Source organism: Pochonia chlamydosporia (assembly GCF_001653235.2).
Source record: "Pochonia chlamydosporia 170 chromosome Unknown PCv3seq00009, whole genome shotgun sequence".
Taxonomy (NCBI): domain Eukaryota; kingdom Fungi; phylum Ascomycota; class Sordariomycetes; order Hypocreales; family Clavicipitaceae; genus Pochonia; species Pochonia chlamydosporia.
The window spans coordinates 609,921-634,958 of NW_019154044.1; the positions used below are offsets into that span (position 1 = coordinate 609,921).

At 49.1% G+C, this 25,038-nt stretch overlaps 12 protein-coding genes across 12 annotated transcripts; 7 read left to right on the plus strand and 5 right to left on the minus strand.

Annotated features, from left to right (window-relative positions):
* Positions 1 to 1,169: 1,169 nt before the first annotated feature.
* VFPPC_10719 (WD domain, g-beta repeat domain-containing protein) lies at positions 1,170 to 2,723 on the plus strand (the record flags this gene model as incomplete). The annotated part of the gene is made up of 1 exon (XM_018289034.1): positions 1,170 to 2,723. The coding sequence occupies one exon, from the start codon at positions 1,170 to 1,172 to the stop codon at positions 2,721 to 2,723; it is 1,554 nt and encodes a 517-aa protein (XP_018138203.1).
* Positions 2,724 to 3,009: 286 nt separating this feature from the next.
* On the minus strand, positions 3,010 to 3,496 carry VFPPC_14808 (hypothetical protein; the record flags this gene model as incomplete). Its single annotated transcript, XM_018292576.1, has 2 exons — positions 3,010 to 3,363; positions 3,449 to 3,496. 2 exons carry the CDS (start codon positions 3,494 to 3,496, stop codon positions 3,010 to 3,012), a joined length of 402 nt encoding a protein of 133 aa, XP_018138204.1.
* A 983-nt stretch (positions 3,497 to 4,479) lies between these two features.
* On the minus strand, positions 4,480 to 5,355 carry VFPPC_14809 (carbonic anhydrase; the record flags this gene model as incomplete). The annotated part of the gene is made up of 2 exons (XM_018292577.1): positions 4,480 to 4,851; positions 4,930 to 5,355. 2 exons carry the CDS (start codon positions 5,353 to 5,355, stop codon positions 4,480 to 4,482), a joined length of 798 nt encoding a protein of 265 aa, XP_018138205.1.
* A 2,146-nt stretch (positions 5,356 to 7,501) lies between these two features.
* VFPPC_10720 (kinase domain-containing protein) lies at positions 7,502 to 8,578 on the plus strand (the record flags this gene model as incomplete). Its single annotated transcript, XM_018289035.1, has 3 exons — positions 7,502 to 7,814; positions 7,896 to 8,041; positions 8,144 to 8,578. The coding sequence occupies 3 exons, from the start codon at positions 7,502 to 7,504 to the stop codon at positions 8,576 to 8,578; spliced, it is 894 nt and encodes a 297-aa protein (XP_018138206.1).
* A 2,315-nt stretch (positions 8,579 to 10,893) lies between these two features.
* On the plus strand, positions 10,894 to 12,025 carry VFPPC_14810 (cation-transporting atpase 4 protein; the record flags this gene model as incomplete). The annotated part of the gene is made up of 4 exons (XM_018292578.1): positions 10,894 to 11,043; positions 11,089 to 11,193; positions 11,247 to 11,626; positions 11,677 to 12,025. The coding sequence occupies 4 exons, from the start codon at positions 10,894 to 10,896 to the stop codon at positions 12,023 to 12,025; spliced, it is 984 nt and encodes a 327-aa protein (XP_018138207.1).
* Positions 12,026 to 12,743: 718 nt separating this feature from the next.
* On the minus strand, positions 12,744 to 13,334 carry VFPPC_16791 (hypothetical protein; the record flags this gene model as incomplete). Its single annotated transcript, XM_018294544.1, has 2 exons — positions 12,744 to 12,875; positions 12,939 to 13,334. 2 exons carry the CDS (start codon positions 13,332 to 13,334, stop codon positions 12,744 to 12,746), a joined length of 528 nt encoding a protein of 175 aa, XP_018138208.1.
* Positions 13,335 to 13,460: 126 nt separating this feature from the next.
* VFPPC_14811 (alpha/beta hydrolase fold family protein) lies at positions 13,461 to 14,645 on the minus strand (the record flags this gene model as incomplete). Its single annotated transcript, XM_018292579.1, has 2 exons — positions 13,461 to 14,239; positions 14,300 to 14,645. 2 exons carry the CDS (start codon positions 14,643 to 14,645, stop codon positions 13,461 to 13,463), a joined length of 1,125 nt encoding a protein of 374 aa, XP_018138209.1.
* Positions 14,646 to 15,761: 1,116 nt separating this feature from the next.
* VFPPC_16792 (hypothetical protein) lies at positions 15,762 to 16,115 on the plus strand (the record flags this gene model as incomplete). The annotated part of the gene is made up of 1 exon (XM_018294545.1): positions 15,762 to 16,115. The coding sequence occupies one exon, from the start codon at positions 15,762 to 15,764 to the stop codon at positions 16,113 to 16,115; it is 354 nt and encodes a 117-aa protein (XP_018138210.1).
* An 819-nt stretch (positions 16,116 to 16,934) lies between these two features.
* VFPPC_10722 (carotenoid oxygenase 2) lies at positions 16,935 to 18,747 on the plus strand (the record flags this gene model as incomplete). Its single annotated transcript, XM_018289036.1, has 2 exons — positions 16,935 to 17,060; positions 17,134 to 18,747. 2 exons carry the CDS (start codon positions 16,935 to 16,937, stop codon positions 18,745 to 18,747), a joined length of 1,740 nt encoding a protein of 579 aa, XP_018138211.1.
* Positions 18,748 to 20,351: 1,604 nt separating this feature from the next.
* Positions 20,352 to 20,828, plus strand: VFPPC_10723 (nuclear pore RNA shuttling protein mtr2 domain-containing protein; the record flags this gene model as incomplete). The annotated part of the gene is made up of 1 exon (XM_018289037.1): positions 20,352 to 20,828. The coding sequence occupies one exon, from the start codon at positions 20,352 to 20,354 to the stop codon at positions 20,826 to 20,828; it is 477 nt and encodes a 158-aa protein (XP_018138212.1).
* An 822-nt stretch (positions 20,829 to 21,650) lies between these two features.
* Positions 21,651 to 23,228, plus strand: VFPPC_10724 (choline transporter; the record flags this gene model as incomplete). Its single annotated transcript, XM_018289038.1, has 1 exon — positions 21,651 to 23,228. One exon carries the CDS (start codon positions 21,651 to 21,653, stop codon positions 23,226 to 23,228), a length of 1,578 nt encoding a protein of 525 aa, XP_018138213.1.
* A 273-nt stretch (positions 23,229 to 23,501) lies between these two features.
* VFPPC_10725 (alcohol dehydrogenase 2) lies at positions 23,502 to 24,709 on the minus strand (the record flags this gene model as incomplete). The annotated part of the gene is made up of 3 exons (XM_018289039.1): positions 23,502 to 23,531; positions 23,585 to 24,598; positions 24,674 to 24,709. 3 exons carry the CDS (start codon positions 24,707 to 24,709, stop codon positions 23,502 to 23,504), a joined length of 1,080 nt encoding a protein of 359 aa, XP_018138214.1.
* Positions 24,710 to 25,038: the final 329 nt, after the last annotated feature.

Sequence of the window (25,038 nt, forward strand, 5' to 3'; positions counted from 1 at the left end):
TCAAGCTTCCAGATTAAAGTTAGTGGCTTGGGAACTAAGTCTCATTGAAAGAGGGCTGCGTGTGGATGCAAAATAGCCTTCTTGATCACACAGACGTTGAGATCTGTAAGCCCCGTCTTCCACTTGGTGTCCACACCAATTCCTTATTGATCCTTCGAGATTTCCCACGGGCGTCTGCTGTGCTACTCATTGGAGTCGGCCGAGACAAACAAAACCCAACACAAGGCTTAACGTTGCCCTTGGAGTGCCGCATTCTCCGAAATGTTGCATTCTGGATGGCGGGCTGTAGGGGCCTGCGTCTGACCACCTCAGACTTCTTGGATACGAGCCACTTTTATGAGTTTCACAGGTTGAATGGTATCTAATCTATCATATTATTGGACCGGCAGTCAACAAATTAGCCATTTCCCCTAACCGTCGGCGCCATGTTCCGTTCCACAGTCTGGTGCCTTATACCCTATAGAATACGGGAGGATTGCTAGGCAGTGTGTAAGTCGCTGATGGAAGAGCATTTCCTCCCGCTTAAATCGAATTAGATGATCGGATTTCCGAGTCGAAAGCACTTTTGCGGCCATCGCTATTGCCGGCGTAGGATGGCGATGTTATAAGTTTCGTTGTGGTGTTTCATGTCTCTCCTGCTGATCCACGATAACGTGCGAAACTTAGATGTTACGTGTCTGACAGACAGTTCTAACAAATCGTACTTCAGCTTCCGTGAAGTATATAAACTCTCCCGTGGCGTCATTCTTATCAGCCTGGGACGTGTGCTCCCAACAGTCAGCGACAAAATCTCCATAGTAAGCCCAACTACAGAGAATGCATGTTTGCTACACCCTCACTTACAGGGCACAACATACACGACCAAAATGCAGCTTACATGTGATGCAACTTTTGTCTACACTCCGTCGCGATGAGATTGCGACTCGGGCACATTTTTCGACTTTGACAACAATAGGCTGAAACGACTGAATCCATTTTGCGTCCGTGGCTGTGCTTACTTGCACAACTAGCGCGATGACCATTGCACAAGGCTCCGATCAGCTGAAAAATGCTTTCAACACCAAAACCCCACTGTGTCACGATACATGGTCCATATCACCTCTCAACTTTGGCCTGGTGAGCAGCCGTGGTGAAGGGACACAACTTGTGCGTACCGCAGACCAATCATCATGAAAGTTCCCAAGGTGAAGAGCAAAGCGACTTCACCTCAATGGGCGGTCTGCTGCAACTGTGGTCTGGAAAAAAACATTGGAGAGTTTCAATTCTCTCAGAAAGATCATCCAACGCCGAAGAATCGAGCATGGTGGAAATTGGTCACTTCAAAACCTACACCAAAGCGGTACAGATGTGTTAAGCCTCCTGCGCCCTGTCCGAAGTTGAATCAACTGTTACTTCCAGCGGCACCGGTACTCGAGGATGCCGATACGACGATACGTGAAGCACAGGCAGATCTGACCAACGGCTTGAAAGTGCAGCAGACAGATCCAACCGTTGCAGTTCCAGAACATGGCCAGAACCACACACCAGTGACACAAGTCCAGGATACAAAACAGGAAGCTGAATCTGTTGGACAACTGGAGAGTCCCAAACCAGACTTTTCACCTGCAGGACATACAGCGGCAGTTTGCACAGTGGTCTTCTCACCAGACGGGAATACAGTGTATTCAGCATCCAAAGACCGGACTGTATGTGAATGGGATCCTTTCTCAAAGATGATACGACGCACAATCCGGCACCATGTCGCGACAGTTGCCGATGTTGCCGTGTCCAGCGCCACAGGCTCAGCCGCTTGGGCATTGTTCGGAAACAGGATTGAGATACGAGATGTGGACGAGGCTTCATCCTACCCTGTCAAACGTAGCCATGGCGCAGAGTCGTGGATTTCTGCGGTATCGTATTCATGGGACAACAGGTACGTCGCGTATGGATCAGACGACAAGTTTGTTCGGGTATTGGACCTGGAAGCAAATCAACTGAAGTGGAAGGAGAAGCGACACGAGGGATATATCTCATGTATTGCATTCTCTAATGACGGCTCGCGACTGGCGTCCGGCTCTGTAGATTCGTCTATCCAAATATGGGATCTGGAGAGTGGTTACGGAGTAGGAACACTGAATACACGCGATGGATGTGCTCGAGCAGTTGCGTTTTCTCCCGATGCGTCTGTTCTTGCTACTGGATGCGGCAAAACAATATGTTTATGGAACTTGCAGAAGCTCAAGGTGTCTATGCGCTTAAAGAAGCATTACGATTCAGTTAATGCGTTGGCATTCAGTCCGTCAGGTCGTCAGTTGGCATCTGCATCTGCAGATAGAACAATCGTACTTTGGGACGTCGTGTCAGGACAGCTCTTGCGCCAAATTAGCGCTCACAGCGGAGAGGTTCTTACAATTTCTTTTTCGCCGGACGGCAAAATGGTTGCGTCTGGTTCGGAAGACTGCACGGTCAAGATGTGGCCTGTTGCAGAGTGTGAAGCACCTCAAACTGGAACAACGTTGGCAGATGAGCTGGGAGCAGGTACATCAGATGAAGAGAAAGCTTCACCGGGGTTGAAGAAAGCATCGACGACGAAGGTGTCGACTAAGCGAAACTCAAACGCATCGGATGCACCTATTTACAGCTCGCTGGCCGCGGCGGGTGAGTCTGAGGCAAGCAAATGTTACCTATGCTTGGGGTTTACCGACGGGAGGAATACATCGGAGAGGTGTGTGTGTTGGAAGTGAGGCAGAAGTACACGAATATGAGAAAGTAGAGATGTATCAAGTGGAGAAGGATGGACCTTTATGACGTTACGAATCTCGAATTTGATGGTATTTGGTGATGAATAGAATATTATTCTGCAACATGGCGCACCGGAACGAAACGAAGAATTGGACGGCCTCGGAAGTTTCAAGGTATTAAATGGGGCATAATCGAATCAATGGCTACTCTATCCTACCATTATCTACCTCGAAGGCATTAAATGGACCTTCGACACCTCGGTTACTTCATCCACTTTAACATCCCAAGTTATACATTGACAAGCAGAGCAGCACCACCCATGAGTGCGCCAATCGCAGCGGCGGCGGTAGGAGCCGGATTCCAGGCGCCTCCGGTGCTCGTCTTGGCGGCAGCTTCACTCGTAGACTTGGAGGCACTCTCAGTGGCTTTGGAGAGAGCCTTGGAAGCGCTGCTCTTTGCGGAGCCTGTGGCCGTGGCGAGAACGCTGCTGAGGCTTGAAATCTCACTGGCTACTTTGCTCGTAATCTTGGCAATCTCACTGGAGACGTGCTTAGAAGTCTCGGTAGGCTTTGGGAGGGTCGGACTGGCCAGACTGGTCTTTGTGCTGGTCTCGGTAGTCGATATGGTGCTGACTTCGGCTGCCTACATTACGATGGTTAGCAAACTACTTCAATGGCGATGAAGTGATGCCATATAGAGTTCTTTGTAGGGGAGCTGCTCAACATACCTGAACAACGGCCATGAAGGCAAGGGCGATGATATTGGAGAACCTCATTCTGACGGTGTGTGGCGGAGATGTTTTTGATCCTTGTTGAGATACGAGACGACAGGCTCTACACAATGTATTTATACCCCATAACAACAACTCTCAATTACAGTGTCTTGGATCCAAGTAAACATGTTTGCTTTGGCAACAAGACGCACAATTGGGCACTCCTGACGACATGCTGATCCATTGAACACGGGACAGGCACAGCCCTACAATTGGACGCCACTGTTGAGGTTTCCAGGATTGACAATATTTGTGTCAATAATTGCGCACGCCATCTCACCAGATCTGCTCATTTTCAGGGCAGATTTTGTTACTTGGTGAGGCTGTGCTCGGAATCGGGAGCCGTCCGAACAGTGTTGAGTTGGTTGTGGCTGCAACACATGCATGTGAGGCGCCCTATCGTAGACGATTTTGCTTGGCGATCTCATTTTAGCGGCAGTTGGATGCCGAAATAAGGAAGATTGTGGTGAAGAAGCAAGGTGAAGCCCGAGACTTGTAGCTACAGGGACGCATGGACGGTATTTATTGGAAACATAGCCACAGCCATGGTGAGGTAATGAGTTGACAGTCTGCAGGTCTTGCTGGATGCAGGCATGGAGCGGTGAAGTTGCTTCGACGAGTACCACGTTTTGAGTTGACTGTTGCGGAGAGGTCACCTCTTTCTTTTTGCCTTGGTGTTTTGATGAGTTCAAAAAATGGCTAGTTAGTTGATGGGTTACGGTGTGGTCCTCTTGCGTTCTGACGATACTAAGCTTTATTAAATGCTGACACAACATAATATGAAGAAGCTCCTAGGTAAAGTATTAACCGAGTATATTGATGGCCTTGAGAACAAATGCAAGTACCTAGAAGCTAGAGAGGAAAGGAAAAGCAAGTCGGAACAGCGACCCCGAGGAGCTGAAGACTCATATACTTGCAAGCCTTGACATGCTGGTGAGTTGCTGCATGATGAGTCCCGCCACCCTCGCGCAAATACATGTCGCTCTCTACAGTGTGTTTGCCGCGTTCATCAACAGATTGACCGCACCAGGAGAATTCTGAATGTAGCGAGAGTTGAACTTCAAAACCTTCTTCAACCTCCGGAACGTCTTCACATCGATAAACAGCGGCTTGTCAACGACGTTGAAGATAACATTCTCGCTGCAGGGAGGTATTGTTAGAGACCCATTATACTGATAGACGCTGGAACGAGATAAATGCGCCTGGAGCCTTGTAAAGTCAAGGGCCTCTGTGAGAGTGCTGTCTCCAGCGCGACTAATCTTATCAACATTGCTGAGCACAGATGATATGACGTCTGAAATGCAGTCTGAAGCATCGCCAATATCGACCCAGAAGCCAAGAACAGAAATCGCAAGAATCTATTGCATGAGGAATTAGCACAACTGCGCTGGTTGGGGGTAGCTGGTCTTACCCTTGGTTTGAGCAACGAAATGCACCTCGGCTACATAATACTCCCCAGAAAGCTGGTGTTCGCTTGGCGTATGAAAGTGGAACTGCACAAGTTCATATTCTCTGCCGTCAACAATCATAGAGCCATTGATGGGGAGCTGCACAGTATGTCCGAGATTCTCAAACTTGGCACCACGGGGATACGGTTCGGGTTTAAATCTGAAAGAAGCGCCGCTTACGGTGCGCTGCTGTCCGGGTATGATATTGATGGGCGACTGATTACTTCCGGTGGCGCATAATGCGTTCTTTGGGTCTAAAGTATGCCAAGCTAGAGGCCCGGTAATTCCTTGGTAACTATATTCAGGACTCTTTGTGTCCCTACGGCGAAGCTGGGACTCCAGATGAAGAGAGGTGCCATAATGGCAGAATGCTGCCACCAGAGAAGGGAGCAGAAGGATTGTCTTGATAATCATTCTTATGGGACACGTCAAGTTGTGCTTGGAGATGGTTATCTTCAAGTGTTCAAAAGCAGAACGCCAGGTGAGTAAAGGGACCAGTGAGCAACAACAGGTAAAAATGCATGTTAAAGCTCTTATATATGACTTAAAGCGTTCTTAGATCAACTTTACGAGAGCTTAGAATTTAAGAGTAACCACTAAGATAAATTGAATGAGCATAAATAAGCTTTGGTGCCTGTCGAGCCGTTGTGCCTGGTGGCGTACACCTAAAGTTTTGCATGAAAAGTATCTCGCGTTGTGACATCTCAAGCCCGTGTTGGAGAACAGTCGCGCATAAAGTATGTGAAGTCTATTGTCATTCTGTCCTATCCAACTCAAGCGACGGTCGGTGCAGAGTCGCACACATGATAGTTTTACGGATGAAGAACTAAATGGTAGCATTGGCTGAATTAAAGTTGGAAACTAGTGTTTTCATTTTGCTTCTTTGACGTAAACGCGTTACAGTCTGACGAGGTAGACACTATCAGGGCTGTGAGGAGCATATCTGCATTATAGAAAAGTCGGGGAAATGAGAGAGCCGGTTGTGATGAAGATATACACACATGATGTCAGCTCTCCAATGTACGGGACATGCCTTGGAGAGCTAAGATCAGGATATTTGGCAAGACATATTTTGTTCAGATGAATAAATAACCATATCTCAAGCACTTTAACCAAGGTCTAATAGCTTGCTTTAATGCATAATCTAAGGCCTTTTCATGCATTCTTATCAAAACAACCGTACAAGTTCGCCCTATTGCATGGATAACACTGAAATTGCCAGGAATCTCCAAGACATAATATGGTCCGTCTCTAAGGAGGCAATGGATCTTTGTAAACTTTGGTTGAGTCTTATTTCCATTACTGAGGGATTATTAAATCTTAACTTAGCATAAATATAAACAATTTAAATGTCACAATTGTCGCAGGGTCAGTCTGAGGCGGCAGCAACGGCCTGTAGAACCCCCAAGAACATAGATCCATCAACATCTCCAACTTCCTTATTTGATCACAAAGACAAACGTCTACGACTTTTCGCAACGGATAATAAGCTTTGCTGCCGTATTCACCGAGTTTTAGAGACCATAAGGATCTTGCCGGAGAGCATCATCCGTGGGAGCAACAAAAAAGCACAATGATAACCCGAACAGGTCAAGCTCTCGTGGACATGGATTCGAAATCGTTGCCATGACCTTATCATGCGATTGACATTAGCCACAACGATACAGCATCCTGTCCAAGCGCTTGCATATATATATATATATATAACCGACCCAAGCAACCTTGCTGCAACCTTGTCAGAGATTTCGACAAAATCTGGTCTGGTTGACTTTTTGATTGGCTTCCGCTGCAGAACGACCATTGGGAAAGCGGTTGGAGAGCACCGAACCAACGTGCTGCGTTGAGTCTAGTATGGCTTCATTAACACCATTCGCCGTGCAAGAGCTAAACAATGCCCTTCAGCTAAGGGACCACCAGTTGAGAGACTTTAACTGACCAGACCAGCCAGGCTGCATGGGCGGCTCAACATATCAACGTAGCTGTGCACCAAGTCATCAAATGTCAAGTCAAGTCAAGTCAAATCCCTGTGCAATCGAGAGCAGTGCTCGCTGTTCTCAAAGCGCCAATGAACCAACTCAGCATAATAATACATGTAGCCAGAACATCCTATTGGCTGCCTCGCCTTGCCCACTGACATCAAATTACTAATCGAATTTGGTGTTCTTTCCAGCACGGTGAATAAGTCAAGGTGCAAAAGGATTTGATGCATGTCTGGTGTTCTTTGTGCGACGCCATCCTTCCCTCAAACTCCATACGACGCGCTCTCTCCAAGTAGTATCACAGAATGATGCAACATCAAGCATCAGTGTCCGCTGGTGACATTTTTGACTCAATCTCGCCTACTTCTCCAAATTCTGAGGAAGCAGCCACGGAAGATGGCAAACCAGATGACTGCGGAAGTTTCGTGTGCTCCGATGACGAAATTGATATTGAGGAAGTCTGCGAGCCTGTCGAAAGATACGCAGATGGGCTTTACTATCCCATATGTATTGGGGACATTCTAACGGGCTCGTATCGCGTGGTGCACAAGCTAGGCTGAGGAGGGTTTTCCACCGTCTGGATGGCGTATGATCTTAAGCGCCATAAACTGGTTGCGTTGAAGATCGGCATCCCTGGCAAAATGGGGGAACGGGAGCTTCATGCGCAAAAAGAAATCCTTCGTACGGTTCAGGATGTATCCCGCCATCTTACTTTTCTAGATACCTTTTCCCTCGTGGATGTGAATGGCACACACTTGGTCATGGTGTTCCCTGTTCGTGGTCCAAGCCTACACGGTTTCTTGAGAGGACTGAAGGTAAAGACTAGGATGAAGGCTTCAAAGCAACTACTCTCCGCTCTGGAATCCTTACATGACGCTGGTATTGTGCACTGTGGTGAGTAGCATTCACCTCAGCATACGTCACACCCTTCACTTTCTTCACAATGACGCCAAGGCTAACGAGACCTACACTTAGATCTGAACAGCGGGAGTATGCTCTGGGATATAGGTGATATCGACAACTATACTCCGAAAATGGCCTACCGAATATTAGGCCGCCCTCGAAAAGCGCCATTATGGGCCCAGACTTGGAAAACTGGCGAGTTGGTTGAGCCCATTCACGTAGATCAAAAATTGCCGCGAGGGAATATATTCCTCGCCGATTTCGGGTTGGCAGTCAACACTGGTTCACCACATACAGTCAGCACGACCTGCAAATGGTAGTCCCCTGCCGTCTACTGTGCCCCTGAGCGATTCCACGGCATCGGCCCCAGCTTTGCCAGCGATATGTGGAGTTACATGTGTCTCTTCGCAGAGCTGTACCTTGGTGTTGTTCCCTTTCAGGGCAGAGCAAATGCGACTGCTGTCTCTAGTCTAGTCCGGAGCCTTGGTTATCTCCCTTCGCAATGGCATGGCAGCTATGATGCAGGTGATACGCCAGAGGAGTTCTGGTACGACCAGGCGCAAAGACCGTACACTCTGGTTACTCTGGAAGAAGTTAGCAAACGGGCCCGGCCGGAGATTGACGGAACGGAGCGGAAGTTGGTGCTGTCTGTCTTCTCCAGGGTTTTTGCTTACTTGCCCGAACACCGTTTGGCGGCAGCAGAATTGTTACAGGATAAAGATTTCAATGCCATTATGGCGTTGTATGGCTGCTGAACTTTAACGGCCACTTATTGCCTGTTCTCTCTGTGTATTGTTTGAGAACATGCCTGGTATTCGGAAGAATATGAGGTACAAGATATTACAAAAGGGGACTTTACTGTCAATCAGCTGGCAACCGGGAATGAAAGCTGGGGCAAAAGCATTGCGGACTGTGCTGGCCGGTTAACCCTCCTGGTTGGCAGGTGCTTCAAAGTTGTCCCAGATGCGGCACACAGTCCAAAGCCAACTAGTCATCTACCCATGATCGAATGGTGAGCTGTATCCCTATCTCGTGTCCAGCTGATCTGGTACGCGATGAGGCCGGGACGAGTAATGATATTTCACTCCCGTGTCTCCTTATATGGAGTGGTGTGAGAATCACACTTTGTAAAGACGTTGCACTTTCTTGGAAACGCCCAGAATTAGCTACAAATTGCCATGGTATCCGGAAGTTCTACTCCGGCTACGACATTTGCGGTAGGCGTAACTCGAACGGTATCACAGGGCAGTCTAAAGTGGTCCTTGCCAAGTTAAACTTTATGTCTCGCCAGGGGCCCCGAGGCTTTTCAATCGTGCACGGACAAATGAAGCATGTTATTGAGGCTGCGTTATACTTTTGTAACATAGCTGCGGCTTGTGGCAGATGCTGATTATGATTCATGATTACCAGCCATAACCTCACTTGAGGACTTTACCTTCCCCCGAGTTCACGGTGGAAGCACACAATATCCTCGCACCACATGAGCTCACAACCATCTTTTCAACTCAGCTTCGACCTAAAGCGGGAGACATTTCTTCAGCAACATGGACCGCAGTTCGTAACCCGCTGACTCCCAAACTCCAACCTTACACGGCAAACGCCTTGATTCTGAGACACGCCACAACACCTGATCCCTTCTTCCACGTCCCCCGTAACGATTACGACAAACCTTTTTTGAACTGCACAAAGCCACCACACGGCCCAGCGGGCACGCTAGTGACCCGAGAGAACGGGCTGGCGATTTGCTTGGTCCCGTCCTCAGCGCGTGGCGTATCTCCCATGTCTTGAGAATAACGAAACTAGACAGAAAGGTGTCGAACTCTCTTCGATGGGAGCTTAGCAGCCCTGTTTGATCCTTGCGCACTGTCAAATGACTGTTTCAGTAGGGACCTGTTGCGCAGCGAGAGGGTTATGCTGAGGCGCCAGCCATCCACCTTAAAGTACATGTATAACGGTAGGTGGCTGTCGCAAAGCAGAAGAGGAGATGGTAGACTCATGCCATGTGAAACCACATAATTGACTTTCATTATTATTCCTCCTTCGGCCGAGTGTTCCAACGCTCAGGGTCCCCCCGTCGTGTTAAGAGGCACAATATTCAACCCTCATGGCAATGATCTACAACTCCCATGACGAGCGCAGGACCCTTGTCTTAGACAAGATTAACCCAAAGCACCGTGGTCGACTGGGATCTACAGCATACCACGATAATTATGACTGTTTTACGCCGCTGGGATTCTGGGGTAGCATGATCTGCCTTGACGACTCAGAGACACGCCTGCTTGAAAGTATCATCGATCGCGATGACCGTTGAAAATTAAAATTGGTCCCTGATCGAACTGGGAATAGAGTTGGGTGCCAGCTAATGACGGATGTCGAATGACATCTTGTAACGCTATTGATACGGCCAATGTGTGATGCCCCTCAGCCTCATTGATGCCACGCTGATGAACCATCCTCATTTGTCAGACCAGCCAATCTTCTGCCTGGAATACAAACTGTGGCCTTGCTCGAATACACACTCTGATCATTTTTGTGCAGTGAAAGCCAAGGTGGGCACGGCAGATTCCCCAACTTCAGCAAGGAACCAGGGACGGCAAATAACCCGTTGATCATGAGCGCCACACTGGACTGACGGGCCGGGGGCTGTATTAGGGCGGTGGAAAGGCTGCCCAGGTATGCGTGGTAACTGGCTGCTGTATCGTTAGCTCAGTCGAAACAGACGTGGCGTACTCGTTAGCCCTGGGCTGCATGAGCTGGAAGTCACGAAGTAACCTTCCGTCAGGAGCTTGTTCCGTCGTCTTTTCGAGCGTGAACGGTCTCAGGGATGGAGTTCGGGACTTCAGGACGATCGGGACAGATATATATGGAGTGGTGGATACGGGGCGGTTGTTTCGTAGTTTCTTTACTAGCGAGCTTTAATCTTTCGTGCAAGTTCAAGTTCCGATAAGTCAGATACGTCTGATATATCATCCGATGTTAGTGTATCCACTGGAGCTATTTTGCTTTAACCGGTCTCCCTCTTAGCTTGTGGCATTTACATGTTGATCGCGTCTCCGGACGGGGTGTCAATATGGTCCAAGTGAGAGGTGAGGGCGTCCAACTCCTCTGGGTGACGATATCGTTGCTGGCGCTGTCTACGCTGGTTGTTGTTACTCGTCTTGGAGTGCGGAAATGGAGGAAGAGACTCGGCATGGATGACTGGCTGATGTGTTTGGGGCTGGTATGTGAGGTCCTATCTTGAGTTGTTTAGTGTTGACAATTGTAGCTTCTATATGCGGTGACAGCATCTCTGGTTATTGTGTGCTGTTTTTATGGCGCGGGCCAGTACTCAAAGGACTTGACGGAGACTGATATTCACCGTGGAATCAAGGTAGTGCTGTCTCCAATAACGAGTAATAGAGCTCTTGTTTAACACGGTTGCAGATCTACTACATCGCCGAATTCATCTACGCCGCGTCCATTGTCCCCATCAAGACAAGCATATGCGTAGCTCTTCTTCACATCGTCTACGCATATCGCTGGTGTGCCCTCGCCGTATGGGGTGTCATGATCACAGTGGCATTCACATCTATCGTGTTCATCATCGCCATCGCCAACCTATGCCACCCGATTACAGCTCTCTGGGGCGAAACAAAGGGTGTTTGTCATCCACAGTTAAACAGCAGCATTAGCTTCTACTTCTCTGCTGTTTCAATCGCGTCCGACTTTACGCTGGCTACGCTGCCTGGCGTTTTATTATGGAACATGCAGATGAAGCGACGGGTTAAATTCTTTGTCGCCATTATGCTTAGTCTTGGCGCCTTGTTAGTCACTCGCATTCTCTCGAGTTTTCCTTTACTTACACCAGTTTTAGCGCTAGTTGTGCGACCATTATTCGATTACGCCTGCTTACTCTTTACGATAACCCAGCCGAGTTCATGTATAGTGCTGGCGCGATCGGCCTGTGGTCCATGGTCGAGGAAGGCATTGGTATCATTGCCGGCTCGATGCCAGCGTTGCGGCCGCTGCTCGATCTACCGGTGTTTCGGCGTGGTTCTACAAATGGAAGCGACTCGCAGCAGGCTTGTATTCATGGCAAGTCTTATATGCCGGGGATTAGTAACCAAGGTAGCGGCAAACTGGTCCAAGTACATTCCCATAGTGCGGATGTTACAATGTGTAGCTCGGTGGGGGATGGCAGTTCACGGGATGATGTAACTTGATGAGACGATGTACGTGTACGATTATTGCAGCGAGTCTTGATTATTCTCTTATGTGTGTATGGATTTTGGTGCGCTATGGAGGGTGCTGTTTCGAGAAGATGGACTGGAAATGGCGTTGTATATTATAAGAACAATAAGGTCTTACCATTTTCTTGCCTTCAGGTGACATCTCATCTTTTTGTTAACGTCTTCGATTACCAAGACATATGACGGTGTCATTCTTGGGTGAGAGCCCAGTTGCAAGCTGGGAGGAAGCCAAGAGTCTTTATCGGGCATGTGGCACTTGAAGAGGTAGTAAATATAAAATCTGTACTCGTACGCATCTGGAAACTAAATATTTGTAAGTAAATTGTACCGAAAAATACGATCGCCCTTGCAAGAAGTACATGACCAAAGACATGGAGAAATCGACTTACACCAGATATCTCGGTGGGGCAGAATCTCCAACTTCACCAGATATCCATCTCAAAACCCCACCAAGCTTCATCCTCCATCAACACCAAACTCTCCTCCAGCATCTCCAACGACCAACACCATGACGGCCCCCGCGCCGACCATCCCCTCCCTCAAAGAAGCCTTCATCACCGCCCAAACAAACATCCTCTCCCAGCCGCTCGCCCCCTCACGAATCTGGCGCCGCAACAACAACGCGTCCAGCAATCCCATTCCCACGCGCGTTCTCGACGACGCACTTTTCAACCTCAACCAGACGATCCAACTACACTACCGCCGCGTGTACCCCCCGCAAGCGACGTACAATGTCGCCGAACAGATTAGCAATTCCTACTCGCGGGATGCGGAAGAACGAGTCAGCAAACTGAAGGAGTCGGAGAGCACGATAGGCCGAGAGCTAGACCTTGGTACGGTGCTTGTATTTAGACGACTATATGGTCTATGCTAATGTGAGGGTAGCTGCGGATGATGCGATTGAGGAACTACCTGCGTCGTGGCCGATTGACGCCGATCTTGACAAATATCCCGAGGCAGCGGAACAATATGAAGCTATCGTGCTGCGATTGACGCAATTGAGTGAAGAGCGCAAACAGATTAGACTTCGTGTGGAACAGCTGCGCCGCATGAGAGATGCTGTCCAGCCGCTGGCTGCGACTGACGAGACGAGTATCCAGGATAATTTGGTTACACGAGATGGGCCAGTGGAAAAGGAACTGGAGCGGATGAGAATCTTGCTGGCACGAGTGACGAGTCGCGTGGCTAATCTGCCTGATGAACCTCGGAACAATCGCCCACAAGCTGCGGCTTCATCAACGGTGGATCTCGAGGGAGTGACTACGTCGAGAAAGAGGAACATTGACAGCTTTCTGGCGGACCCTCGCGTTTTCCCGTCTTGAATACGAAACTCGTGCAACAAAGTTTGCAATTGTATTTCTTACACGAGATGTTGGGCTTTGTAGCTATCGATCCATCGAGCCCGACACTATGCGCCTGTTCCTATCCTTCTGAAAACACGCTCGGGGATTCCCCATTGTAAGTTCCACGTTGTGTTGTGGTCGGCCCCTTTGACGACAGTGCTCGAGAAGTCGATTGGGCTGTCATCACCTTCACTCACACTCTTCCAGCATTGGCTAAACCACTCTGGCCCCTTGGAACCAGCATCGCCGATCATGTAATCGGTCTCGCCAAGAAAGACCTCGACGACAAGACGCATGCCTCGAGAACGCAGTGGCTCAGCCAGCCTTGGCACCAAGTTGTCGTAATCTCCCCAGTCTGCCCAGCCTGAATCGGATTCTGTGCGCTTCATTAGAAGAACGGCGTCTTGAGAGAGGCCATGGACAGCTTCGCGATACACGAATTTGATCATTCGGGGCTGCAGGGCATCCTCGAAGAGTATTTGCCTGTCCACTTCTGAACGATCCGCCTGGCCCGATGACGACTTAACTCCTAGAAATCCAAGAATGACATCAGACAAGCCGAAGCTTGTAGACATCACAGGAGCGGACACAGTAGTGACCACAGATGCCAACTTGTCCATCTGCTCTATCATTACCCTGGGGAGAGACTGAGTGATGGACATGGCCAAAGCGCCGGATTGGGAGGGGTGTATCCATGGCGCGCCAATGGCAATATATGGCCGCTCTGGGTGCAAAATCTCAGGGTGATGCAGAATTAGATCAAGCGCATAGACCGTACCGCCGCTTTGTGTTCCGATAGAAACATGGCGGATGTTCAGATGCTTTAACAAAGCTAATACAGCATCTTTGCAAGACAGTCAATATCATAATCCACCATTTCATCTATGTATGTGCAGTGACTGACCACGCCAAAAGACAATCCTTCCCTCAGGTTCAACATCAGTGGTTTTCCCAAACCCTGGTCTATCGGGACTGATGATTCGGACCCTGTGCTGCTGGGCGAGTTTATCCAGAGCAACCCGAGTCATCCGGGAACCGAGTAATGGCGCGAAGAAGAGGAAGACATTGTCGAGCTCAGGGCGTTCCGGGTTACTGTAGCCGTAGTCTGCGTACGTTACCCGTAATGGTTGGCTCCGGCCTTGCGCCTCATCTGCAGGAAGCTCAAAGATGCGACTGAACCGCGTGTCCTCTAGAAACTCATCCAAAGCAGCTTCACTGAGGTCGATATCCGGGGTGGTAGTATCAGCCATTGATGAAGTAATGTCCGTAGACACAACGGATGAACAAGCAACGGATGCGAATGCGGTCGGCGTTACTGAATTAGGTATTGTAACCGGAGCTCATGGGGTGGTAACTTGGACCATGCAACAAGTCTTGCTTCACCAGTTGCACGCAAAACACCAGCCGACGGATAATCTGTGTTATGCCAGATATAAGATACAGGCAACATAGCGTTGGGTGTGGCCAAGGAGGCTAATGGCTATGTCGTAATCGTGTGCGTGGTATCTTGGGTGCCACGCATCTGCCACGACGACGACACGGGCATGGCATGATGGTTTCCACCAACGATGACACCAACTACCGTTGAAGTCAGTCTCAAAGCGACTGATTCCCAACTCGCCAAGTGACAAAGTTCCATGCAGACATGCCCGCAAGGGCCATCAATCAACAGACAGGGCTCCCTTCAAGGGCTGAGTTTGGCCAATCATGGCGTCAGCGAAGCGAATCTCCAGCACTAGGCGTTCGCCAGGGTGGTGGCTCCATGGTCCTGGCTCCATGGTCCCATAGTAAAACGCCGCTTGAGATTTTGATCATTTGGTTCAATGTCTGGCTGACGATAAACTGGGATGCCCTGTGGCAGGACCGCCAGTGAGAGATGAGGCTCCGCAGCCAGGGTATCGTATTCCAGAACGCTGCAACGTGTATGGACGAAATCGACAGCATCAAGGGAAACGGACTTGTGACGGCGACGGCTGAGGTGCAGTTTCATCTCGGATTTGGTCGTTTTGTGAAGCCAAATTGGGACTGAAACAGCAAAGAAAAATAAAAATAAAAAGTCATCAGACATCAAAAGGCATGTTGAAGACTAATTTACCACAGGCCAGAGGCGAAGCAGGAAGGAGCAAGGGACGTGCAGTCAACAACAAAGGGAAAGTGCTCGCTCCCGAAGAGGAAACCGCGATGCTGGCATTGATCTGAAAGTCCAGTCTGGTACCTGCCGGGCACAACAATAACCCAGGGTACAGATTTTACCGGACTGGAATGGACTGAGCCAAAATTTCGACTTCAATGTTGGGACTTCAATGTTGCATTGATGCGTGCGCTTTTTTTGTTTTCTTCATCCCGTCAATACATCTCCAGTAACAATGCCACCTAGCCATTCACCAGCTGGTGATATCAATCACAACAATAAGCAAATCCTTGCGCCAAAGCTGAATATTTTCTCGCCCACTCAATCCAACTCAATCCAATTCAATCCGCCAGCTATTCGCGCCAAAATCCACCTCGAGACCCACGCCAAGATTCCGGTACCTGGCATGATCCGCATCTTTGCAACAATACTATCTACTTCATGCCCTCGCCCTCGGAATATCCCAGCCCTGTCAATCCTGTCCATCTCCGTTCGCGCGCGTTTCCGGTTCAAGAAATTCATTCGATGTGCTGGTCCGAGTCCGAGTGCGAGAAGCTCATTGTGTCTACCAACGCCTCTTGTCCAATGACGCTGCCAAGGGAAGCGTCACCCATCTCATCCTTTGATGTGTTGCTCGTCATGATATTCTGCTTACGCTTACGCAGAATGGAGTCTGGTGTTTGATCTCGTCTGTTGGCGGTTCCAATCACGGCTGCATGTGCGCGTCCCCGCAAGATGGACTCTTTCCTTCTCTGGGGGCTTCATTCGAGCTAAACGGGGCCAAGACACCACCTTTGATGACCAGACACATCGGAAACTCGCCAGCGCGGAACTTGGCGCCGTTTCTATCGTCATGGCTCTGCCACCCACCCTGACCTCGCTTGTTTTCAACGCTATGTGGCCGGTGGGCCATCAGCGCAAAAGCCATCTTCAGCCAAATTTGCCCCAGACGCCAGCATGACACAGACAAAACGAATTTACCGACTACAGTACAGAGTAAAGAGTACCTACCTGTGAGCCATCCATAACCGTGCTGGATTTTGTCTGTGAGAAATAATGTCGTTTGCTCTGATTTTGACCATGGCGTCAACCTCTGCTTAGAAGACGAGAAGTGATGTCTCATTCCCTCAATACTTCTGACGCGTGTTTGCTGTATTCTGATGTCCGGCATGAGTTGATCTGAGATCCCAACCTCGGCTTCCAATCGTTCATCGCGGGAAGTCTTGTTGGTCTCCCTTGCTTTGGTCACTTATAAAACCAAGAGGGCCGCCACCACACTTTTCAACCTGCCACCACTTCACTTATAACTGGCGAAACTCTTGGTACGCTTGAAACGACAATACTCAAGTTGTGATAACACATAATACTCGACCTTAATTAAATTCTATTGATTCGCTACTGTCTGGCCATGGCACTATCAAGTGGTGGTGCTGGTGTCATCCACCGCACGGCCAAAGACGAGGCCGGAGACACAGAACAAGCGTCCAAGAACTACGACGATGCAAGATGGATGTCGTGGCCGAACGAAGGAGCCGTACGTTCAAGTCCTTGGAGAATGGACGAGTTCCCTTCGTAACTTTGTACACATTTGTGCTGACTTTGTTCAGTTTGATGCGCTAGAGGAACAATATGACTCTGTGCATCTTCAGACCAAGGGCTCCATACCATCCTGGGCTGCTGGCTCCCTCTTTAGAACCGGACCTGGGCATTCCATGGTGGAAAATACCTCCAGAGGCACCCATCATGTATCACATTGGTTTGATGGGTTTGCCGTCACCCACCGATTCGATATAGTGCCACCAGATAGCCCTGGCCAGGGCTGTTCAGTAGTATATTCTTCCCGAGGACAGTCCGATCGATATATCGCCAAGGTGAAGGAGCATGGGTGGCGTACCGGTATCTCCTTTGGTCAGAAAAGCGACCCATGTGTTGGCATATTCGCCAAGTTTATGAGCCTTTTTCTCCCACAGGAGATCAACAACAATGTCGTTGTAATACCAAACATGCCTGGGCTGAATACCAAACCGACACAGCAGACTGGGCATCGGGCAGAAGTCGACAACGTCTATATCAGTACAGATAACTCTAGGTTACAGAAAATCGACCCCGAGACGTTGGAACCATTGGGGCCGGCTAGTCAGCAGGAGTTGCATCCGGCTTTGAAAGGCCCGCTCTCTTGTGCACATGTTCAAAGGGATCCAGTTACCGGAGATTTGTTCAACTTCAATGTAACCATGGGTAGATATGCATCATATCGCATATTTCGAGTAAATGCCAAGTCGGGGACCACCGATATTCTAGCTACCATCTCAGAACAAGAGCTCCCAGCAGCCTACATTCACAGCTTCTTCCTAACAGAGAACTACGTAGTACTCTGCGTACCATCAACACATCTCGGTTGGAACGGTGCCAAAATTCTGTGGGAGCGCAACATACTTGATGCCATCAAACCATTCGACAAAACCACATTATGCAAGTGGCTGGTAGTTGACAGGCGACACGGCAGGGGCGTCGTGGCCAGATTTTCGACCCCGGCAGCCTTCTTCTTCCATTCCGTCAATGCCTTTGAACAAAAGTCGAAGGATGAAGCAGGAGAAGAAATCACAGACATCTGCCTGGATCACGTGGAGTACTTAAACTCGGATGTTATGCACATTCTCTACTACGATATTCTCATGGGCAAAAACGAAGCAGCCATTCTTGACATGCAAAAGACTGGGAAACAAAAGGCGTCACAACCAAAACTTGTTAGGTACAAGTTTACGCTGCCTGCTCATTCACAAACAAAGAAGGGTGACTACTCCCTCACTGCGGAACAAGCCTTCGCCATCCCCAGCCCACATGCCGGGGAGTTGCCTACCATCAACCCTTCTCGAGCCGGTCAGAGACACAAATATGTCTACAGCATCTGCAATCGTGGAATAGGATTCTGGATGGACGCCATAGTCAAGACGGATGTTGAGACGCGGGAGGCACTAATTTGGAGCGGTCCGGTTGGACATACGCCCGGCGAGCCAATTTTTGTGCCACGACCGGGTGGTACGGATGAGGATGACGGTGTAATTCTCACCGTTGTGCTGGACAGTAGTTCGCGGACATCGTATTTTCTGTGCTTGGATGCCAAGACCTTGCAGGAATTGGGCAGAGCCGAAGCTGATTTCACGATTCCTCTTGCTCTTCATGGGGCACATGTCACACTTGGTCAGAAGCCTATGCTGTAATTTGGCGAAACTCTATGTGGGTGGAAAGGATACCTGGTTTAATGAGATTGGGGCTTTTACTAGCTCAAGTACATAGTTTGGATAATTTGCAAATACCAGCAGTTGTATTGTGTTCCAGCCCACTTTCTTTGTCTGCTCCGGTGTCAAACCCTGGAGATGTAGCTTGCTTCTCGGCGTGGAGAAGAAGAGCCTATACCATATCGGCAATACTTACAGGCTATTTCTAGTGTCGCAGGGGTGTATTGGCGTTGGGGATGAAGCTTCTAGCAAAGAAAAGTAAACAAAGTCGCGTATGATAGAGTCGTGAAGCACGTTGCTTCCTCGGGAATCGAATGGTTATTTCGTCTCTGAATAAGATATGGCAATAACTGTAAAGTATATTAGAGACGAGGCGTAAGATCGAATACGATCGTTCAAATCGTTCAACAAGACCCAGCCGGCGACGAGTGCCCCAGCGAAGCGGCAAACAACACCACAGATAAGGACTTACAGAACTCTTGCGTTGTGGATTTAGTATCCTTATCGGTCGGATGGATCGAGCGGATAGAATGGAGGTAGAGGATATAATTACCTCCGGTGTAATTCAGTCCTAGTTTCTAGCATTGCTACCGTGAGGAGTTTTCCCAGCGACACTGTTCTTATATAAGCTACACCAGGATACTCATCAGAAACGGGTAGATGGATGGACCCGAGACTTGATAAAGTTCTACGAATCTTAATCCGTCCTAGGTGGCCAAACTTTGATACCTACGGCGCAAATATCATTATCACGAGAAAGAGCGAAATGCAATCTTACGTCTCCCAATTGAACCATAACTTGACAATTGCGAGCCGACTTATGAACAGGTTGGCGGATAGTCTTGAAACTGAAGTTTTATTTGGCAGTTAGGTACTAGTCGTGACGGGGCGAAATGCTTGGTTACACTTTTCTCTCTACTGCAGTGCTTGGATCTACGGAATGGTATCGTATAGGCCTAGAATAGAAACGGTGAACTGACGCAAATGCGAACGGACTTCATTCATTCCCCGGTATTATTCTTGAGAAAGGCCGGTCTCAAAGCGTATGATGAGGTGTCTACCGAACTGAATCGACTGCGCTGGGGAGGACGGGCTGGACCTTCATTCAATCTTTCGTGGATATTACTTCGTCCGGACATCAGCACAATCGAAGTACTTAGGTACCTAGCATACGACGGGTAATCCGGTAGCTATTTTACAAATAGCTCTGGCCATATGAGTCGCATAGCTGCCAACTATCTTGAGCATGGCATTGGCTGGTCATATCCCCATGAAGAGTAAGCTTGGTATGGAGACGCACCACGGCGTCAATGGCGGAGACCAGTCCCTGCATGCTGCCACGCAATATATCAATCTGGATACTTATGTTGGATTAGGTTATAATTAGCCGTTTGAGACCGATTCCGGTTACCCAAGCCACTGTCGCAATAAATCGGAACACCTGCGTTACGCCTCTCAAGCTATTTCCAACGTGCATGGTCCTGATATCTTGTCCGAATGTTACAACGCTCTTCTTCATCGATCCAGTAGCAGGACAGTTTCCTACGCATTTTGTCTCACCTCTTTAGTATCTACAACTTCCAACCATGCATGAAGGAATCGCACAAATGCACGTCCACAATGGCACTCCGATCTCCTCAACGCCCTCGCCAGGCCTACGCTTCCTGAAAGCCTACACAGCAGCCATCGACTCAACGTCAGAAAATCCAAGCTCTTCATTATCAAAGTTTCTGACCCCAGAGTCCAAGTTCATCTACAACGGACAACCTGCCATATCGGCTGGGCGACTACTTGTCATGTTGCAAGTGCGCAACTCCAAACTATCCAAGTATATTCATCATGTCAATAAATCGTGGGAACTTGTTACGGATTCAGATGACGGCGCCAAGTCGACGACAGTTATGTATGAGTCGACGGTTGAGTTGGCGTTTAAAGGGGATGAAGGGAATGTGATTCGGGTTCCGCAGTTTACGATATTAGAGCTGCAGTATTGTGAAGTTGATAATTTGCTCAAGGTGGTGGAGTCGAGAGTCTATACGGATCGCTCGTCTGTTCGTGGGTAGGATATGATGATATGAATGCGTGAGGAGGTTTAGACAAACTAATTACCATATTACTTTCATGTTGTCGCGCAGTATTTCCATAGAGGGACATGAAGCCGTGACTGGAGTTTTTCAGAGTTCCCATGTCTCACACTTCAAATATTACCCATTGGCATGCCTACGCCACAATCTGGTGAATAACATCTTCTGCTGGTCTCGTGGCCAACGTGTCCCAGTAACACAACTTTTGGCGATTTCACCAGTGAAAATAGAGTCATCATCGAACATTTGAGTCCAGGCCCAGCTGAGATCTTGTCATGATATCCCAACCACGCCAAGAGTGGCTTGTGGCATCTCCAAGCTACAGATAAGAACTGGACATCAAACTCGGCCATCCCTAGCGCAATCCATCATGCTGTGCAACGGCAATGCTCACGCCTGGCGTCAACGGCGGCGTGGGTCCGACCCAGAATTCGCCCAAACAGCCTAATACTTATCTCCAGGCCTCTCCTTACCATCCATCTCCCATCAAGCCCCCGAGAGAAACTCGCTCCCTCCACGCTAGTGGCGTCAAATTTCGCGGGGGAGGGGAGCATCCTTGTCTCCAGCATGAACGACCAGCCTCATCCCGGGCATGTGCCTGTTAGATCAACATCTAGACTATGCTGCGACGTCGGGGACGCGATCATGATGGTCAATATTGACGATAACAACATCACGGTGGCTGACAGTCTAGACGCAAGCTTCAGTGGCCTATGACGAGACTATAAAAGGCTGGCAGGGCCTCAGTTATCGCGACTTGTCCCGTACCAGCCATTCCACTCGTCGCCACAACAAAACACCATGGCGAATACTGACGAACATAACGATGCCTCTGGGAAGCAACCCGGAGGTATGTATCCCACGTCCGTCCACGACTCCGAAGCAGCAGCACCATCTGCAGACAAGGCATACATCAACGCATCCGGCCATGTCCAAGAACTTCGTCGCAATTTCAGCCTCTTTTCTCTAGCGGGAATCGGGCTGGTCGTAGGCAATGTATGGCCTGCAATCGGTGGCTCCATCTTAGTCGCCATCTTCAACGGCGGACCGCCTGGAGTTCTCTATGAATTCCTCGCTGTTTCTATCTGCTATTGGAATGTTGCTGCGAGTATCGCCGAGCTTGCTAGCTCGATGCCTTCATCTGCCGGCGTCTATCACTGGGCTTCTGTAACACCGGGTAAACGATGGGGTCGGCCGATTGGATTCTTTGCTGGGTGGTGGAATTACTTCGCCTGGGTTCTTGGTACGGCGAGCATGACGTCCATCTTTGGAAATACCATCGTTCAGATGTACGCGGTTATGCATCCGGGGTTTGTTGCAAAGCAGTGGCATGTTTTTGTTGCCTATGTTATCTTCACCTGGGTGGCGTGTCTGTCCGTCATCTTCGGCAACTCCTTGATGCCTGGGATGAACCGGGCTGGAGCGTTTTGCATCGTTGCCTTCTTCCTTATAACCGTTGTGGTTGTCACTGTCATGCCGGGGCTCGACGGTCATCCGGGCCATGCGTCATCGGCATTTGTGTGGACAGAGTGGACAGCCGATATTGGTTATCCCAATGGATTTGTGTTTCTGGCAGGCATGCTCAACGGGGCATATAGTGTCGGACCTGTTGATGCGGTCACGCACTTGGCAGAGGAGATTCCAAATCCTGAGAGAAATGTGCCTCTCGCGATAGCCATGCAGGTTTCGATCGGTTTCGTGACCGGGTTTGCCTACCTAATTGCCATCCTATACGCCATCAGCGATTACGACGCGCTATTCGAGTCACAATATCCCATCGCCGAGATTTATCGACAAGCGACGGGATCAAACTCCGGAGCATGTGCTCTGCTGTCAATGATCCTCATCACCATCTCATTCACCGTTCTTGGCCTTCACATTACGTGTGGCAGAACACTTTGGGCTCTCGCCCGCGATGGCGCCACGCCTATGCAGAACAAGCTCACGAAAATTAGCCCGAAGCAACATATCCCAGTCTATGCGACTATTGTTTCTGCCATTCTTACCACCATATTGGGCGCCATTTACGTGGGGAGCACAACCGCCTTCAACGCCTTTTGCAGTGGCTTCATTTTACTTTCCAGCAGCTCTTTCATTGCTTGCATCTTACCTAACATCTTGACTGGGCGGAAGAACATACGCTATGGGCCATTCAAACTTAAAGGCTCGCTCGGTTTCATCATCAACTCTGTGTCCTGTCTTTATTTGTTAGTGTGGGGTGTCATATACACGTTTCCTCCCTCGCTGCCTACCAGTGCAGCCACTATGAACTACTCATCACTGATATGGGGTGGACTTACTATATTTGTGGCGATTTTATGGGTGCTGAAATCTGGAAAAGGGTATCGTGGGCCGTTGCAGGGCGAAACTGAGTCTTGAGGGCTACTAAAAGCGTTGGGTAACTGTTCTAGCTTCAAATTTATATACTTGCCGTTTGCTAAAGTTTCTGTGCCTCAACCTGACAAGTCCCCGTGAACACCACGTTAGGACTTTACTGAATCTGTCACACGATCCTTATATTGCCTCTCTCAAGTCTCCTCACCCATTTTAGCTTGGAAGTCGGTACTAAATATAATAATACGTTTATGTAGTCTCAACTCCAGACATCTATATACTCTACTGTACACATAGCGAAGTAGCCTGTCCAGCCCATTACAGCTTAATAACATACTTTCCCTCCAACTGCGCAGAGTTAGTCGTTGTACTGTTTTGAAGGGGAATTATTGACAGCTTACCTGTCCAAGAGACATCTTTTCCATCAATCCCTCAATATCTTCAAGTTTCGCCCACTTCACCTGTGGTTTAACGGCATGTCTCTTCACAAACTCCAAAGCTTCCAAAATGTCGGCCCTGGTTCCCACCGACGAGCCCTTAATCGACCACCCATTATCAATCATCCACAATGGATGAATCGAAACGTTGGCATCTTCAGGAAGAATAGACACACACATCAATGTCCCAAAAGCACCCAGCATCCCAAAAGCCTGCTGGTAGGCCGCAGCTCTTGTGGCGGTAACAATGACGGCCTTCGCGCCCTTGCCATCGGTAAGCTGCTTGACTTTTGCGCCTGGATCAGCCTCGGAGAGCACATCCACATAATGCTCTGCACCTTGTGCTTTACAGTAACTAGCCTTAGATGCACCGGCATCTACCGCAATTACACGGTATCCCATTGCATGAGCAAATGCCACGGCCAAGGCGCCCACGCCGCCAGCCGCTCCGGATACTACTACCCATTGTCCTGGCGTCAAATGACATCCTTTAATAGCCTTGTAGGCAGTTACACCGCCGCATAGAGTTGGAGCAATCAACTCATCTGGCACGTCATCAAACTTGGCCGGAATTCGAGTCAAGTATCGCAATGGGACGATTGTGTATTCAGCCCATGTCCCGTCGTAAGCTTTGCCGGAGTGCATTGCCGCAGAACATCTCGTCTCTCCCTCATTGACGAGGTCGACGCAGAAGTCACAGACACCGCAAATGTCTCTCAGCCAGGCTACGCCGACGCGCTGACCAATCTGAACTGTGGGATCAAGTTCTGCAACACTAGATCCCAGGGCTGCAATCTTGCCGACTCCTTCGTGGCCCAGGATGTTGCCCACGGGTCCCATGTGGCCAAGGGCCATGCCTAGATCGGAGCCGCAGATGGATGTGAGTGATAGACGGACGAGAACTTCATTTGGGCCAGGGACAGGCCGCGGGAGATTTTGGATGGCGAAGCTTGGTTTGGCATTTGGTTCTTGTTCTGACTACAATTGGGTGTAAGCATGAAGAATACTTGGTTTCTGATCTGGTTCAAAGTGCAGTTGAGGATGGCAACTCACAGTTAGAACCACGACTTGGTGTGTGAGTTCAGACATCTTGACTCAGTAGTGCGCGTTGCCAGAGTTGGTGATTGAGCTTTTGATGCAGTTCAATTGGCAGCAAGTTACCGTTTCAGCTATTGTACTCGTTTTTCTTGTATGCAACGGCTCATATGTGAAAGAAAGAGTTTAGATAGAAACTGTCTTTGACTATTAAGATTACATGCTTTCCATCTATCCGAGACCGCTGACAAGTCTTGACTTTCTGCCCAGACACCATGTGGAGAGCCATCAACCAAGAGACAACTTAGCTCGGTGGCTTGACATGATGTATGCTATGCAGGTCAACTGCCTAATACGGAATTGTCGGATCGATTTATCGAGTG